Below are 18,556 nucleotides of genomic sequence, written 5' to 3' on the forward strand. Positions count from 1 at the left end.
TTCAGCCCAGGGCGTGATCCTGGAGACCCTGGATCGAGTCCCACATGGGGCTCTCTGCCTGGAGCCTGCTTCTCCCTCTGCCTGTGTCTCTGCCTCTCTTTCTCTGTATCTCTATGAATAAATAAATAAAATCTTTTAAAAATATATAAGAATCCAATCACTTGAGCTTCTCTAGTGAGAGCAAGGACTAGGAATCCTGAGGCTTTAATGTAAATTTCTCCAAAAGGGAGAGCATGGGCTAACAGGGAAGGGGTAGGGTTTGGACTTGAGACTGTCAAAAAATAAATAAATAAATAAATAAATAAATAAATAAATAAATAAATAAATAAATAACTATGTCTTAGCACAGGGTTGGACTGAACTGGACTTTTCAGAGAAATCTCTGAGTTGGGGCAGAGGTTGTGCCTCTCTATCACACACATATCCACTATTAAGATTTGAATCATCCCATTTTAAAGATTGATTTGAACACGAATGCACTCTTTTTTCCATCTAGTACTGTGAGGATATCCCCCATATCACCATGGGGGTTCTGTGATGCACCCATCTGCGATGACAACACAGCCCTGTGTTGTACAAATGTGTCATAAATCTATTAAACCACATTTCATTTCTTCTTTCTTTATTCTCCTTTATACTATAAATAGCACTGCAACAAGCATCCTTTACATCTAAAACAGTGTGCAAGGAATATGCCCTTTTTTGAGGATCTTATTCCTTGTTGCCAAATGACGAGGAAGGCTGTGCCCACCATCCAGGTGCACACGGTGTGGTTGCCTCTGAGTACGTTTTTGCCTTAGGTTCAGGGTCGACCCCTGCAGCGGGCTATAAGGGCTGAAAACAAGCTGGTTCACAGGGGCCCCTGACGCCCAAGCCAAGTCACCTCTATTACCGCTGTCTTCCTGCGATCTGAAGCACGAGCATTTATTTTTTTCTGGACTGATCTGACATACCAGCTAAGGAACTCACCCCACCTCCTGTTCCATGTTCTCTTTTTCTTTCTCCTGTCTTCTCTTTCTTCTTGCTTCCCCTTCCCTTTCTTTCTTTTTGTTTTCTCCTTCTCCCTCCACTTCTCCCCTCCGTGTTTCCCCTCCAACGTGGGACTTCTTTCTCTCTGCCTCTTTTCTCTCTACTTTCTCTGCCTCTCTAATCTTTCCTTTCACCTTTTCATCTTCCTCCTGGAACTCAGACTTATTTCGGTCTCTTTTCTCTTTCTCCTCTGTGGCTCTCTGTCCTCCACCCACCACTCCTACCGTGTGAGTCAGATTTTCCCCAGGGAGATAAGGCAGCCTTTTCTTTGATAGGCCTTGATTTGAATGAGCAGCGAATGTGCCTCCCACAAAGGACAAAGCTAACCAATCTCAGAATTGGGAGCTGCCTGGTAAACCGGCATGACTCAGGGCTTCCAGGTTGGGAGATGCACAGTCCATCAATCAAGCTTCCCTTAGAGGTTTTGTCATCGTGGAGGCTACAATGCTGTGCCTGATGACTCACCAGGGCAGCCTTGGCATGGTGGCAGCAGGGTGTGGGTAGGGGCACTGGAGTTTATGTTGCTCCCAGGAGGAAGCCCCTTCTCTGTGGGCAAGCCCAGGGCTGGATGCTGGGGACCCAGGAATGCAGCAGTCAGGCCCCAAGACCATGTTTGTCATTGTGTGGTCTTACATCACAAAGGTCAGGTAGGATGTTTATAAAAATTCAGGTTGCTGGGCCCCAATTCATCTTTATTAAACCAGAATATCTGGAGATGGGAGTCAGGAACTTTTGTGTTAAAGATCATTTTGATGTAAAGGCTGGTAAGTATCTGTTAGACTTCTAAACGCACACACCCTGGGTTCCAGCAGCCCACTCTTAGGACTTTCTTCTAACAAAATATCCTGACATGTATTATGTATGAGGATTTTTTTTTTTTGGCAGCACTGTTTGTATTATCAAATAATTGGGAACACCTTGAATGTCCATTAGTAGAGAATGGTTAAATAAATGGTGATGTCTCCTACTGTGGAATAATATTCAGCCATTAGAAAAGAATACAGCATTCATAGAGACAGAAAGGACATTAGAGGTTACCAGGGGTTGTGCAGCAGAGGATAAGGAGTTATTGCTTAATGGGTACAGAGGTCCTGTTTGGGGTTTGAAAAGTTTTGGAAGCTGATAGTGGCTCTGGTTGCACAATACTGTGAATATTATTAATGCTACTAAATTGTATACTTAGACATGGTTAAAATAGCAAATTTTATGTTTTATATGTATAAATATATATACACAATAAAAAGAAAAGAGAGTGAGGTAGAACCATATGCACTAACTTGGAAAGATACCCAAAATAGATTAAGTGAAAATGGAAATTGTGTTGGGATGCGTGGGTGGCTCAATGGTTGGGCGTTTGCCTTTGGCTCAGGGCGAGATCCTGGGGTCCGGGGATGGAGTCCTGCACCAGGCTTCCTGCAGGGAGTCTGCTTCTCCCTCTGCCTGTGTCTCTGCCTCTCTCCGTGTCTCTCGTGAATAAATAAAATCTTTTAAAAAATGGAAATTGTGAATCAAGAAGTATAATAAGAATTATTAAATTATTAAAGTGTGTGTGTGTGTGTGTGTGTGTATGCATGTACGCCAGGAAAAGACAATAAGGAATCATAGCACGCTTTTAAAAATGGTTGTCATTGGAGGCTAGGATTGGCAGGACAGGCCAGAGAAGGAAGATTCTTTGTCCTTTCTATGATATCAAAAGGAAGTGGTGGGATTATGTGTAATTTTGACTTTGGGGGGACGCCTGGGTGGTTCAGCGGTTGAGCATCTGCCTTTGGCCCAGGGCATGATCCTGGGGTCCTGGGATCGAGTCCTGCATCAGGCTTCCTGCAGGGAGCCTGCTTCTCCCTCTGCCTATGTCTCTGTGTCTCTCATGGATAAATAAATAAAATATTAAAAAAAACTTTTTTTTACTTTGGGGGGTATTTTTCATATAAAAAATGTAAACACACTCAACAAAACAAATACCATCCTTGTCCTCAAAGAGCTCAGAATCAGAGTGAAGAGATAGGTATAGATTGAAATAATTAGAACCAAACACTATTTGTGACAAGACCTGTGGGAACATGAATGGAATGTGTCACAGTCAGGGAAGTCTTCGTGGAGGAGGTGACTTTTTGACTCTCCTCTTCAAAGGGAACCACTCATGGCAGTTACAAGGAGTCAGCTAAGTGGTGAAGTGGAGCTAGAACTCTCCTGGTAGAAGGAAAGGCAAAGGTTGGAGAGAAAGCATGAGGCTAGGGAAGTGTCTGTAAAGCCCGGGAGCTGAAATGCAGTACGCCTAGGAGCAGCTGGTCAGCGAAGGTTTCCTGCGGGGTGGGGGAGTGGGTGGGTTGGAGAGTGCCCCATCAGATTTCCGTTTGGGATGGATCTTCTGATGAGGTCTTTTCTGGGCTGAGGTTAGACACCCCGCTCTCTGGCAATGTCTGGAAATTAATAAAGTGTAAACAGTCACCTGAGAATTTCAGCTGAGGCCCCAAAGCTGAAAACATTGGCAGAGGCGCTGGGGCTAAACAGACAGGCTGGACCACCTGTGCAGTGCTCCGAAGGGGGGAGGGCAGGGAAGGGCGAGGACCCAGTCCTCCCCTACTCCTCCCGGGGGGCAGGGAGCAAGCTAAATCCCCCAGGAACGTGGGAGGACTCTGTCTTTGGAGAGTTGTCAGAGCACTCACCCTGCCTGTTCTCCAGCCCACTCCTCACCAGGGACTGGAAGAAGCTGACCTCCCCTCCCCTCCCCTCCCCTCAAGCCAGGAGAGAGAGAGGCTTCAGGAGAACTTTTCTGGGAGTCTTGGAGGGGGAGTTCTGGGGTCTGGAACCTGGGGACAGCTGGCCAAAGGAGGGGCTCCGGGCAAGGGGCTGCATGCACTTGCAGTTGCTCCCTGTGCAAGGACGTGCAGACCCCAGGGAAAGGAACAGGACGTAAGCCTTCTGGAAAAGGACCCCGCGGAACAGCGCTTCCATGTAGGGGTGAGGGGGCCCCGGCAGACCGAGGCGGGAGGTGTGGGGGGGATGCTGGCGCCGAGGGGTTGTAAGCAGCCCGAAGCAGGAGCACCCCGCCTTGCTAGGGGTCCTGCGTTGCACAGCGCGGCGGATCTCCAAGGAGCCCAGCCAAGAGCTCCCGAGAGGAAGCCTCAGCGTGTGCAACCTGCCGCGCCCGAGCGACCCTCCAGGCGGCGGCCTCTCCCCCGCGCGCGGCCCCGCGACCCGGAGCGGCCCCGGGAGGGCCGGGAGCCTCCGGGCCAGCAGGTGTCCCACCGCGGCGGCCGGGACCGGGGCTCGCGCCGTAGGGACCTCACGTGCAGGACCCAGGCCCGCACTTGACTCGGTGACTCAACAATAAACGGGACACAGAGGAGCCAGGGGAGCTGCCGAGATTTCCACCGGGAGCCGTGAAGCAGGAGTCCCCAGAATCCGTCCCGAAGGGCGACTGCAGGGAAATAAAGAGCCCGTCTGTGCTTTCACCGGCGGGGTCAAGCCTCTTTAAAAATAGCCGCAAAATACTAATGACACCTGTCCTGTAAGCGGGGCCCTGGGACCATGACAACATTTTCCTCCCACTCCCTCCCCTATAGGCCAACCCTGTTCTAGTAAAACCAGGCGGACAATCATCGCCTGGAAACTCGCGTGTTTCCGCGGACGACGAGTCCCCGCCGGCGGGCTCGGGGGGCGGGGCCGCGAGCTCCAGGCTGCGGAGCGGAGGGCCTGGCCGGCGCCGCAGCGCCCCCTGCTGGCGGCATCCGCAGCGCCCGGCGCCCCGCCCGCCCGGAGCCGGCGACCTGCGCCACGAGGCCCGCCAACGAGGGGAGAGGGGTGCACCCTGCAGCCAGGAGGAGGGCCGCCTCCCCCATGGGAGGGAGCTGGTCCGGTCGGAAAGTGGGGGGCCAGGGGCTGCGTCCGGGCCAAAGACGGTGAGGTAGGAGGAGGGGAGGCAACGCTTTGGAAGTTTACTGCGGAGCTCAGGAGGGTGCGGGCATGTTGAGGACTCCTCAGTATTTTTGCTATTTTGTGTGCCTGGGCTTTTTTTTTTTTTTTAACTTTTATTTTATTTATGAGAGACACGGAGAGAGAGAGAGGCAGAGACACAGGCGGAGGGAGAAGCAGGCTCCATGCAGGGAGCCCGATGCGGGACTCGATCCCAGGACTCCAGGACCACACCCTGGGCTGAAGGCGGCGCTAAACCGCTGAGCCACCCGGGGATTCCCCCCTCTTTTTTTTTTTTTTTTTTTTTTAGTCTTTTAAAATTTTATTTATTTTAGATTTTATTTATTCATGAGAGTCACAGAGAGAGGTAGAGACATAGACAGAAGCAGGCTCCCTGTGAAGAGCCTGATGTGGGAACTCCATCCCAAGACCCCAAGATCATGACCTGAGCCAGGGGCAGATCCTCAACCACCCAGCCACCCAGTGCCCTGTGCCTGGTCCTTTGCTCAAGCTGGTACTTCGACCTGGAAAATATTTCTCGATTTTCCTTTTTTTTTTTAAACTTATTGTATTCAAATATATTGAGAATGAATATAAAAAATTCATGTACTCATCACTCAGCTTGAGAAATAAGATGTAATAAATATAAACTATTCTTTCACTACCACCCCGTGGCTCCTTAAATTCATGTTTTTATTCTCATAGGTTTTTATTTACTGTTCATGTATGTATCCATAAATATAGATGCAGAAAATCAGAAAAATTGTAATAGATATATCCTTTATCCTATATATACTATATATGTATACTTTAATATACTATAGTATAGTATATATTAGTATATCATGCATGTACTGTGTATATAGTGAATATGTATATATAAACATATAAACAGAGAGGGAGAAACATTTTCCCCCTTACCACCCTGCATTTAAGATTGTTCCTATCTGGGTGGCTCAGAGGTTTAGCGCCTCCTTCAGCCCAGGGCATGATCCTGGAGTCCCAGGATCGAGTCCCATGTCCGGCTCCTTGCATGGGGCTTGCTTCTCCGTCTACCTGTGTCTCTCTGCCTCTCTCTTTCTCTGTCTCATGAATAAATAAATAAAATCTCTTTAAAAAAAAAAAAAAAAGATTGTTCCTATCTTTCTCTGACTTGCTAACTCCACAAAGTTGCTACCCCTTCAGGAAACTTCCCTAAGCACCTCTCCTCTCTGTCCCCTGTGCTCTAGTGATACTTACCCAGCTAAGTTGAAACGGCCTGCTTAATTGTCCATTCTTCTCCGTCATCAGGCTCTGAGCTTCCTGGGGGCTGGGATTGTGCATCAGGATGTCCCTTCTGCCCTGCACAGAGCCTGGCCGAGACGTGAGGTTCAGGTTTATTTACTTGATGGCAGGAGAATAAAGCCAGAAAGGCTAATTGAGGCCTTGAATGCAAAGGTAAGACTTTGGACTTCATCTTGACTAATGATTTTCCAGCTGTGGTCCATGGAGCTGTGTTTTTCCGGAGGTGACCCAAGGGCTAATGAAAGATGGTTAAGAGGATGCAGCTGGGGCCTCCCCTCATCCTACTTCAGCTAAATCAATTTCTTCTCAACCTGTTTCATTCATCTGGTCTCTGCACAACATCTCATTTGAAGAACTAGAATGGCAGGTTAAAATAAAATTGAAAGGGATGAGGGTTGTGGAAAGTGCAATGTCCTAATCCTGACACCTGTGAATATGTTAGGTTGCATGGCAAAGGGGAATGAGGGATGCAGATGGAATGAAGATTGCTAATCCCTGGACCTTGAGATGAAAAGGTTATCCTGGGTTATCCATGTGAGCCTAATGCAATAACAACTTGTAACTGGAAGAGAGAAGACCAGAGAGAAGGCGCCACAAAGCAAGAAATGCAGGCAGCCTCTAAAATATGGAAAAGGCAAGAGAATTGATTCTCCCTAGAGCCTCCATAAAGGACATGCCCTGCTGACACCTTGATTTTTAGGCCAATGAGACCTATTTTGGACTTCTGACCTCTGGGACTGTGAAATAGTAAGTTTGTGTTGCTTTAGCCACACAGTTTGTGGTAAATTGCTACAGCAACCATAGGAAGCTAATACAAGGAATTACCAAAGATATTTGAGTTCAAGAGGGGCTGGTCTTTCTTGTGCCATGGTAAGATTGTGCCAGGAGGAATCATAGAGGAGCAGGAGCAGGAGGCATAGGGGATCTCAGGCTGGAAAGAGAAAGGAGGCCCCAAAAGATGGCTGGGGATGGATTGAAGGTTGGAAGCCTGAGAACCCACAAGAAAGAGTTCATAGGCCAAGTTTTAGGTATGAGTTTATGGCTCTTAATCCACGTCACCTGCTTTCCCAATCAGGCCCCCTTCTTGCACCTGTCCAAGGTTGGGCACAGAGTCCTTAGTCACCTCCTGGACTCTGGCCTGGGTCCCAGCCTGGGGGCCAGCCCCATGGATAGAGTGAGTGGTCTTTCCAGGGAGGGAGCTCCTCAGTCAGGGACTGGCCATGTTGGGAGGAGGCAGCTGAGCCAAGGCTCTGGCAATAATGAGTTCTCTGGATTCCGTGAGCTGTGCAGGTGTTGACAGCCTTCCCCCTGAGGGTTTCCCCGGGGGGAGCTTAGTAAATGTGTGTTAAATGAACAAGATAAAAGAAGGAGTGAAGAAATTCCTGGGAAGCATACCCAGGTAGACAGATTCCCACATTTTTTATTCATACATCCTTTCAGTCAATAAACTAAGGAGACTTTCTTGAACTCCTGGGGTCCTGGATCGAGTCCCGCATCGGGCTCCCTGCATGGAGCCTGCTTCTCCCTCTGCCTGTGTCTCTGCCTCTCTCTCAGTCTGTGTCTCTCATGAATAAATAAATAAATAAATAAATAAATAAATAAATAAATAAATAACATATAAATTGGAGGGGCACCTAGGTGGCTCAGTCCATTAAGAATCTGCCTTCAGCTCAGGTCATGATCCTAGGGCCCTGCTTAGCAGAGAGTCTACTTCTCCCTCTTCCTCTCCCTCTGCCTCTCCTGCTGCTTGTGCTCATGCTTTCTCTCTCAAATAAGTAAATGAAATCTGAAAGAAAGAAAGAAAGAAAGAAAGAAAGAAAGAAAGAAAGAAAGAAAGAAAGAAAAGAAGGAAATATAAATTGGAGCCTCAGTATTTTCATCCAGAAAGTAGAGATTGGGTTACATGATTGCTATAGTCCACCCAACTCTGATAATCTGGACCTTTGACCAATCTGCAAGGGAGCATTTCTGCCTCTGCCTCTTACTCAGCAAGTCCAGAAGCCCTTAGGCTGACCCCAACCTAGTTGCATCAGCAGGAGGAAGGACTGGACTTTCCTAAAACTGAGGGAGGACTGTGATAGGGAGGAAATTGGGAGTGGAGGCTGGATGGGAAGACCTGCTAGTTTCCTGGGTCCTACTCTGGTCAGCCCTGCACACAGAGCCTTTGTAATAGTGAAGTTTGCTGTGGATTCTCCGAACTGTAGAGATGCCTGTATTCCCAAAAGAGAAGGCCCGGGCCTCTTGGGGTGACCTAAGGACTCCAGAGAAGGGACCTTGCCGCTCCCTCAAATGGCTCTCTCTTACCTGACCATTGCACTCCTGATGTCTCAAAATCCTCCATTCAGAAGACAGTGTTTTGTTTGTTTCTTTTAGCTTGAAAGTGTCTTTACTTAGTCCAAATCCTCAATTTTGCACTTGGTAAACTGGGGGCCAGAAAGGTGGAGTGATTTGCTTAAGGTTACCCAGTGAGTTAGGTGAGCCTTCCTTCCTTCCTTTCTTTCTTTCTTTCTTTCTTTCTTTCTTTCTTTCTTTCTTTCTTTCTTTCTTTTTACAGATTTTATTTATTTATTCATGAGAGACACAGAGAGACACAGAAACATAGGCAGAGGGAGAAGCAAGCTCCCTGTGGGGAGCCTGATGTGGGACTTGATCCCAAGACCCCAGGATCATGACCTGAGCCAAAGGCAGATGCTCAACCACTGAGCCACCCAGGTGTCCCTTAGCTGAGTCTTTAAGGAGAATATTTTATGATCAGTGGCACTAATTGTTCCCTCACTTGGGAGATAGATCCTCCAGAAATGGAGCATTCCGGTCTCAGTACAGATCTTTCTTCTTCCCTGGAGTAATAACCATGTTTGGAGTGAATGCTTGACCCCTTGGCCACAGACATGCCCTGGGGACCTTGTTGAAATGCAATTTCTGATTCAGTGGGTCCTGGGCAGCACCTGAGAATCTGCATTCCTGGTGAGCTTTCTGGTGGTCAGATGCTACTGGTCTGCAGACCACACCTGTAGGAAGTAGTGAGGCTCCAACTCATTATTATCTTATTATTTTAATTTATTTTATTTTTAGAACATGTCACAATGTGATATTGTCATACTATTCATTGTGCATATGTTCAATGTGCTACTTTCTCCCAACTAGATATAAACTGCCTGAGTGGGATACCTTATCTGCTCTGTGCCTTTTTATGTCTCCAGGTCCAGACACAGTAAGCTCTCAGTATATGAGGTCCCCTGGGTTCCAGAGAGCTAGGACCATGTCCTGTGTCCTCCTGCCTCCCCGGGGCACAGCAGGGAGTAGGAGTGCACCAAAGGCATTCGGTATCTGGGGGTAGGGGGTAAAACAGCTCTTGACTCCTGACCCCTTGTGTTCCTCACTGGGTCAGGACTGAAGTAATAGTATAAACAAAAACAGCTTGAGGCCCACATATATTACATGATGTGAATGTATAAAAGTCATTTTTAAAATTAGGAAACTTGTTGCAACCTTAGTCCATTCTCTAGCTGCCTGGGCCCAAGCTTAGTGGGGGTTGCTTGGACACTAGCAGCCCCAGACCACTACTTGATCATCTTACCCCTTGCACCACATTCACACGGTGTTCCTGGCCCTGACCCTCATGGGCCTTGACCCTAGTCCATCTGGGGCCAGTCTGTTTATCCAACTTCAGGCATTCGGATCCCCTGAGGGTGAGGCCACTGGCAGCTTTGCAGCGGTCATTCAAGTAAGGCCTCACTCGGTCTCAGTTTTCCCCCCTAAGAGCAGGGAAGCAAGGAAGGTGGATATAGGGAAGACTGGGGAAACTCAGTGAGACTTGCAGTCTAGCCTAGCTTCTGCTACCTCTCCCCACCCCATGCCAGGACTTCCTTACCAGCAATGGCCCAGCTGGACCAGATAATCTCCCAACCCTGGGATGTGGCATCTTGAGAGCAAGGACCCCTGAGTCCAGTGGACCTTGGCTGAAGCAGAGCCACCTGTCCTGCCCCCCCCTTACGCCCCCTGAAAAGACCCCACGTACTCTCCTGCACTGTTGGTGGGAATGTGAACTGGTGCAGCCACTCTGGAAAACTGTGTAAGTTTCCTCAAAGAGTTAAAAATAGACCTGCCCTACGACCCAGCAACTGCACTACTGGGGATTTACCCCAAAGATACAGATGCAATGAAACGCCGGGACACCTGCACCCCGATGTTGATAGCAACAATGTCCACAATAGCCAAACTGTGGAAGGAGCCTCCGTGTCCATCGAAAGATGAATGGATAAAGAAGATGTGGTCTATGTATACAGTGGAATATTACTCAGCCATTAGAAATGACAAATACCCACCATTTGCTTTGACGTGGATGGAACTGGAGGGTATTATGCTGAGTGAAATGAGTCAATCGGAGAAGGACAAACATTATATGGTCTCATTCATTTGGGGAATATAAAAAATAGTGAAAGGGAATAAAGGGGAAAGGAGAAAAAATGAGTGGGAAATATCAGAAAGGATGACAGAACATGAGAGACTCCTAACTCTGGGAAACGAACTAGGGGTGGTGGAAGGGGAGGTGGGCGGTGGTGGGGGTGACTGGGTGACGGGCACTGAGGTGGGCACTTGACGGGATGAGCACTGGGTGTTATTCTATATGTTGGCAAATTGAACATCAATAAAAAATAAATTTATAAAAAGAAAAAAAAGGAAAGACCCCACGTTCCTTCTTTCCTGCCTTTTGTTCCTTTCCCCTCCTACTCCTGTAACTTGTCTGAGTTCGGCCGATCCCCTTAGATCCCGTCTCTCTGTCTTCTAATTGTAGATGCTGGGCAGCCACTAATTCAGCAACATTTCATCCAGGGCCTTCCATCTGCTAGGTGGACCTGGAGGCGGTCTCAGTTGGTAGCCTGATGGCCACATGGACCGTCCTCTCCAACCTCCATAGGGTCCCTTGTGTGTTCTGCACTCGTTCCCTCATATGGCTTGTTTATTCTCCCAATGACCCATTTGTTCACTTTCTGCATTTTTACTAACACCCATTCACTCACTTATTCACTCATGTTCGTGGCACCCACTTGGTCCCTCTGAAGCAGGCCCAGGAATACATCTGGGAATAGACTGACTCAAGATAAGATGAGGTCATAAATGCAGAGGCAGGATAACAGAAGGCAAAGGAGGCCATGTGCTCATGTGGAGTCCCCCAGAGTCTGAACTTGTGGGTCCCTAATGAAAGCTCCCTCTTTTTTTTTTTTTTTAAAGCTCCCTCTTTGAATAGATGGGGCAGAGAAGGCCCAGGGAGGCATCGGTTGGCTCTGCGGCACTAGGTAAAAGATTAAAAAGCTGCCATTTGGAGGGCATTTCTGGCCTGCCCATCATACTGGGGTCAGCTTTTCCCAGGCCGTTCACATTACATTTTCCTTCTGAGCCAGAAACCCTGGGCTGGGTTCAAAATACAAGAACTAAGGCAGGGTAATGCCCTCAATGACCTGGACATGGATTCAGAAAGAATTATACAACCGGGGCTGAAAGGGCCTTCCCTTCGGAGAGCTCCCAACCCTTCACTTTACAGCCATGGGCACTGGAGCCCAGGGACCCCGCTTGCAAGTGGGCCTGGCAGCAGCCTCAAGCCCAACCACAGTGTCTAGCCTTGTGGTCTTTGGCTGTACCCACTGCTCAGCCATCCTGAAGGTTTCAATACAAAGGAAGCCTCCTTTTCCTGAAGAGAAAACATTTTAAGAATATTTTTTGTCAGACACCTGGCTCAGTGGGTTAAACATCTGACCCTTGATTTGGGGTGGGGCTTGATTTGGGCTCAGGTCGTGATCTCAGGGTCATGAGGTTGAGCCCCTTGTTGGGCTCCATGCTCTCTATCCCTCTGCTCCTCCCCCCGCTCCCTCCCTCTCTCTCTCTCTCAAATAAATAAATAAAATCTTTAAGAAAAAAAGAATGTTTTCCCCAATAAAGGTCAAAAGCAAACAAAAAAATGTTTTAGAGCCAGAAATGAACTGATCAAATATTTACTTAAGTAACCTGTACAAATTAAAATCTTTCACTTACTCTATACATTTAGAAAACCTGCCCTTTTCTGCTCATAGTTGAAGAAACAATTTTATGCAAATTCTTTATCCCACTGACTGGTGGAGGTAATATTGGGCTCGTCAAGTACTGGGAGAGCAACCTAGACAATGAAAACTCCTTCCCTGAAGAGTAATTCTGGAAAAGAGGCTCAGGTTAGCACCTGCAGTTGCACACAACTCCTGGGAGAGCAGGTGTGGCTGCAGCTGCTCCAGTTCCATCACCTGCTGGAGTCCTCACTACTGCCTCCTGTCAAGCCAGCGACCCTGTTTTTCAAGGTGACTGGACATTATGACCAAACACCCTAGAATGTATCGAGAAATGAATCTTGATACATTATACAGCTCGTATCTACTGAGCATTGGCAGTGCTGGGCCCTGGGATGGGTACAAAACGAACTGAAATGTGTAGCAGGTCCTAGAATGGAGGAATAAAAGAAGGTTGGGGGAGCAGAACAGAGGAAAATAGAAGAGCCAGGAGGTAGTGACGTTTATTGAGGTCTTGCGATATGCCAGATATTTCATAATCATCTGTAATCCTCAAAATGATCTGTGAGTAGGAGTTATTACTCATCCCAAATCCTCCTTTCCTAAGAACTAATAATGTATATTCTTAGGTTGATTACTTTACTTTTGTGGACCCCAATTTCCTCCTCTGTAAATGGGAAACTCTTACCACATGTCATTGTTGAGAGAATTGAATTCTGTTTTAAGCACTGCTTAGAAAAGTAAGCCCCCTTGGGATGCCTGGGTGGCTCAGTGGTTGAGCATCTGCCTTTGGCTCAGGGTGTGATCCCAGGGTGCCAGGATCAAGTCCTGCATCGGGCTCCCTGCAAGGAGCCTGCTTCTCTCTCTGCCTATGTCTCTGCCTCTCATGAATAAAAAATAAAATCTTAAAAAAACAAAACAAAAAGTAAGCCCAATGTTATCATGATTATACCAGAGGAGGAAGCTAAGGCTCAGACAGGAGCAGTGACTAGTCCAGGGCCACAAAGCCATAGGGAGGAAGAGCTGGTTCATGTACTCTGTTCCACCGCCTGAGCTGTGACACAGGAAAGGTTAAAGTGGAAGCTTTGCCCTTCACAGCAAGCCCATGACCTGGACTTGGCTGCCCTCTCTGCCCTGGAGAAGCAGAGCCACCTGTCCAACGCAGGATGACTCCAGCTTGCCTGTGGCTGTGTGCATGGGCAGTCCATGAAGGGCACTTGATGAGAAGGACGTCCTTGATTTTCCTCTGAGGGCCAGAGAGGTAGGCCTCAACTTGCCTCATGATGGCTGAGAAAGTAGGTAAGTACCTCCCCTGTCATTCGCATTTCTCTCACCTGAAAAGAGGACAAAAATATGTTTCTGTTTCATAGGGCTGCTGTGGGGATTGAGCAAGTTAAAGACTAGCAAATGGTGTTTCACACACCCCTGCTGTGCTAACATAAGTGTGGTCAAGGTGGGCAACTTTGGGGTGGGGTGAGGTGAATATTATAATTTAATGGGGAGGAGCCAAAGGGAGGTAGAATTCAGTTCAACATAAAGGTGATTTTTCTTGGGGCACTTGGGTGGTTCAGTGCTTGAGCATCTGCCTTTGGTTCAGGTCGTGATCCCAGGGTCCTGAGACTGAGTCTTGCATCAGGCTCCCAACGGGGAGCCTGCTTCTCCCTCTGCCTACGTCTCTGCCTCTCTGTCTGTGTCTCCCATGAATAAATAAAATGTTTTTTTTAAAAAAGATTGACTTTCTTATAGCTATGGTCATAGGCATGGGAGTGAGTGGGCAAGTGGACAATGATTATTCAGGAGGGTGCAGAGGGGGCTCCCACTCTGGGGTGGGGGTGAGGGTGGCTTAGTTGAGACGAGATCCCCTCCTAATTCTCTCCTCCTCCTCTCTCCCCACTGCTGGGGCAGAGCGTACCTAGCTGATCTTTCCACCCAAGGCGGTGTTGTGAGCAAGTTCCTGAACCGGAATTTGGAAGGTCTTGTTCTCCACTTGTACAACAGGTGACTCTGACACCTGTTGTACAACTTTAAACCTCTCTCTGGGCCTCAATTTTCCTCCTTATCTCATAAATAAATACAGCAAATGCAATGTGTCAACTGCGATAATGTGGCTTCCAAGACTGCAGGGTTAGAGGACTAGGGCTGTGGTGAAGAAGCATTATAACTTGCGGAATTACAGGTTAAAGTTGAGAGTGATCTGCATTCACCTAGAATCATCTGGGGACTGTGCTGTGTGGTTTATAAAGCACTTTCATTGGCTTTATCTTATTCTATCCTTTCAACACCTCAAATTTACAGCCAAGGATATGGATCCAGCAAACTCATATAACTTATGCAGCCTTGAACACCAGTCCAGAGCACTGAGAGGTGGGAGAGAGGTGGGTCTGGGCTGGCATCCCAGCTCCAGTGGGACCATGGGCAAGTTACTTTAACTTAGTGTAAAACTTGATGTGAAGTTAGGTGTTTAAGTGTTAGCCAGCAAACAACCAGAAAATACAGCTGGGAAGCTGCAGGATTGGGCTTCTGGCTCCCATGTCAGTGCTCTTTGCCCCAGACTAAGCTATTTCACTTCAAAACCTTCCGGCCTAGTTCCTTTCAAAGCCAAGGCACCCCAGGTTGAAGAAGGAGGCAGGCAATGAAGAGGCAATTTGGTCTCAGATAACCTGAAAGAATTCATGACTGCCCTGGGGCAAGAGCACCGGTTGCCAAAGGGAAAAGCTTCCCTCTAACTGGCCAGTCAAGCTGATGAATGAAGAGGCGGGCTTTTGTGGAGGCAGTCCCAGAGTGCTGAAATGACAGAGGGCTGGCTGGTCTGTCTTTGGGCAGATGGATCACCTGATACAGACCTTGGTGCCCAAGCTCTGGGATTGGCCTCAAGAAGGGTTGTGTTGCCCCAATGACTGGGCTTTTGCATGCTGTCCAAGTGCTGTCACTTCCAGACATAAAAGTAGTCTCGAAATAGTGCTGGGGCAGTGTGCTGGGCACGGAAGCAGCAGCCACCATGCAGAGGCAAGTCAAGCACTACCCCAAGAACTGCCTGCTGACTGTCATGGATCGCTACTCGGCCGTGGTGCGCAACATGGAGCAGGTGGTGATGATCCCCAGCCTCCTGCGAGACATGCAGCTGAATGTGCACGGGCACCAGGCTAAGGATGAGGCCCCCAATCTCTACAACTACTTTACCATGCTCAAGGCCATCCGCGTGGATGTGGACCATGGGCTGTTACCCCGAGAGGAGTGGTGGTCCAAGGTGGCAGGTGGCAGAGCCCATGAGGCTGAGGCTGAAGCTGCAGAGACAGAGGAGGATGAGGAGGAGGGGTTCTTGGGGCAGCTGGACCTAGAAGCCCAGTTCCACCTTCACTTTTCCAGCCTTCATCACATCCTCACCCACCTTACCCTGAAAGCTGAGGAGGTGACAAGGAAATACCAGGAGATAATGGAACAGGCCATGTAGGCCTTGGATTCTAGGGAAGGTAATGGTGGCATCGGTGGGTGTCAGAGCCCACACGGGGACAATCCAGGGGAGACGAGCTGGAGCAGTGGTGCAACGCAGTGGGAGAGGGTGAGCCTGGGTCTCAGGCAGGCACCCTCACTTCAGGGTATTAGGGCTATGACCTGGGAGGGCTCAAGGCCAGGCCTGTCTTACTCTCTTGACCCAGGATTGGTGAGTAATGGCCATAAACCTCACAGTGACAGTACGGAAGGTGGCCTGTGCACACGTGTGTTCGTGCATGTGTGCATTTACTAGTAGGTGAATGCTTGGTCAACAGCTTGGGTTTAGTTTCTGACTCCACCACTAAGGCCTTGGTTTTGCCGGCTCACTTCTCTGGGTTTCCGTTTCTTCACTGAAGATTAACAGCAGTAGTAAAAATAACAACTGGCACTTGAATGGTTTTTTAGTTTAAAATCACTTGCATATCAGTTTTCTAATGGAACCATCGTTCCCTTTTATAGATGAAAAATCTGGGGGCCTGAGAAGTGAAAGGAGTCCATGGTTACTCAGGGAATGGCAGAGCCAACACGTGAAGGAGCCCTGGAAGGGTCCAGTCCCCTTCCTCTATGCTAGCAGGCTGCCTTCACACCTTAGGATTCCGCAGTCTGGCTGCAGGTGGGGCTCAGGGATGACAGAGTAGAGAAATCTGGTTTTGTGCGTCAACTATACTTCAATTAAAAAACAAGAACAGAAATCCAACTTGTTGGTGTCAACTTCGGCAAATGCAAGCCACAAGCACACTCCTTGATCAGCCCAACTCCTTCAAAGACCAGAGCAGCAATTCTGTGCCAGGTTTCAGCACACCATGACCTGGTCTTCATAAGGGCGATCTGGTCTAGCAGTTCAAAAATCTGGGCTCTTGTCCCGGTTTTTCCACTGACCTCTGTATGACCCTAGGCAACTGATTTCACTATTCAGCAATGCAGTGTCCCTGTCAGTAAGATGTGGGGATACTAGTTTTTATCACAGCTCTGATAACTCAATCTTAGGGTGTTACTGGACAGCCAATTTTCCTACAGCAACACTACTGTTGAGTCGCTGCATTTTCTTTCCTACTTCAGAAGGCATGTGATATGAATTTATACTAACCTGGTTTTTTATATTTCTGCTCTCCACAGATCCCTTTAAGTGACAGAAGGCAGTGACTCTGGTAAGGACATGGAACAGTTGACTAACTCTGATGCAGACCAGAATGGCCTGGACCTGCAGCTGGAAGCAATGGCGACTTGGTTCTCTGGGATGCTTCCCTGCCTTTCTCTGAGCACCAATTTGTGGACTTGGCACTAGGCCTTTAGAATGCTTGTTGCTATTCACAGCTCTTACTCCTCTTAGCAGTTTGAGGTGGTGGCCAATGGTTTGTGAGGGACTAGATTATTACCTGACCAGTGTCGTATGGTAGAAAGAATGTAGGTTTTAGCATCTGACCAAATGAAATTCACATCCTTTCTCTGGGCATTCACATGATCTTCTACGTTATTTAGCTCATTGGAGCCTAAATTCCTCATCTATAAAATGCACTATTACTGGCCTCACAAAATCTTACAGAAACTAAATAAGATGATGAATCAAAAGCAGCTGGCATGTGAGTACTATTATATTATAGGTTGACTTTTTTTCTCCCACCTTCACCTTGTATTTGTTCTAGCCCTTGCTTTTTACCCTTCAGGACTAAGGGATAGTAAAATCCCTTGGGATGAATGCTTCATTCTTTTCATTCTTGTACCTGCCAAGCAAGAGTGAATTATAAACATATTTGTTACAGTAGCAATAAAAAAATGAAAAATTGTATGTATCTTTACTACTTCTTTATTACTTCTAATTTCTCAGGCATGACTTCATTTTTAACCAGTGAGACCCGAGAATAGACATGGAACTCATCTGATTTTGCCCAGCAACCATATGCTTATAATCATTTTAATTTTAAATCATGTAGAGAAATAATCTTAGTAATCTCCCAAAACTAATCTGATTATAACTTGAGCTTGGGGGGATCCCTGGGTGGCTCAGTGGTTTAGCGCCTGCCTTCCACCCAGGGCATGATCCTGGAGTCCTGGGATCGAGTCCCACATCAGGCTCCCTGCATGGAGCCTGCTTTTCCCTCTGCCTATGTCTCTGCCTCTCTCTCTCTGTGTCTCTCATGAATAAATAAATAAAATCTTAAAAAAAAAAAAAAAAAAAAGAATAACCTGAGCGTGGAAACTTTTTGGACAAATATTTGGACTCAAAAAGTCATAAACAGTAAGTTTGTCCTAGATGGGATTTTTCCTTTTAATCATGCCAAGCATTAGCTGCTGAGCCCACTTTCTCCAAGGTGATCCATCTACAAAGACCCCTCTGCAGTATCAGCCTTCTAACCGTTCTCCTGGTCCTAAGTCTCCTTCTAATCCACCCTGTATAGTGATTGTTGCAGAGAGCTCAGAAATATCAGCTTGATCATGTCATTCCACTAAAACCCTTTAGCCACTTCCCACCACCCACAGGATCAAGTCCAAATTATTTTGCATGATTCAGAAAACCCTCCATAATCTGGCTTGTTTTATTTTCTACTAGACCTGGAACAGGCAAATCTTTTCTGTAATGGGCTATATATTAAGTATTTCAGGCTTTGCAGGCCATAAGGTCTCTGTCACAACCTCTCAACTCTACCCTTATAGAAGCAGCCATAGACATGTAAACAAATAAGTGTGGCTGTGTTCCAATAAAACATACTGGCAGTAGACAAGATTTGGCTCAGCTAAACTCCATTTTAAATCTGTCAGAGGTCTTCTTAAAATTAGGTGAATAGAAATTGACCATTCTCTGA

General features: G+C 47.5%; 1 protein-coding gene across 1 annotated transcript; it reads left to right on the top strand.

Moving 5' to 3' along the window:
• The first annotated feature begins 14,883 nt into the window (after window positions 1-14,883).
• On the top strand, window positions 14,884-17,551 carry THRSP (thyroid hormone responsive). The gene is made up of 2 exons (XM_026010420.2): window positions 14,884-15,733; window positions 16,872-17,551. The coding sequence occupies exon 1, from the start codon at window positions 15,262-15,264 to the stop codon at window positions 15,712-15,714; it is 453 nt and encodes a 150-aa protein (XP_025866205.1). The 5' UTR covers window positions 14,884-15,261; the 3' UTR covers window positions 15,715-15,733; window positions 16,872-17,551.
• The last annotated feature ends 1,005 nt before the right edge of the window (window positions 17,552-18,556 follow it).

The sequence above is a fragment of the Vulpes vulpes genome, chromosome 11, assembly GCF_048418805.1.
Source record: "Vulpes vulpes isolate BD-2025 chromosome 11, VulVul3, whole genome shotgun sequence".
Taxonomy (NCBI): domain Eukaryota; kingdom Metazoa; phylum Chordata; class Mammalia; order Carnivora; family Canidae; genus Vulpes; species Vulpes vulpes.

What these genes read in the sequence shown, in the direction of transcription:
- THRSP (XM_026010420.2), top strand. Translation starts at nt 15,262, where the DNA reads ATGCAGAGGCAAGTCAAGCACTACCCCAAGAACTGCCTGCTGACTGTC.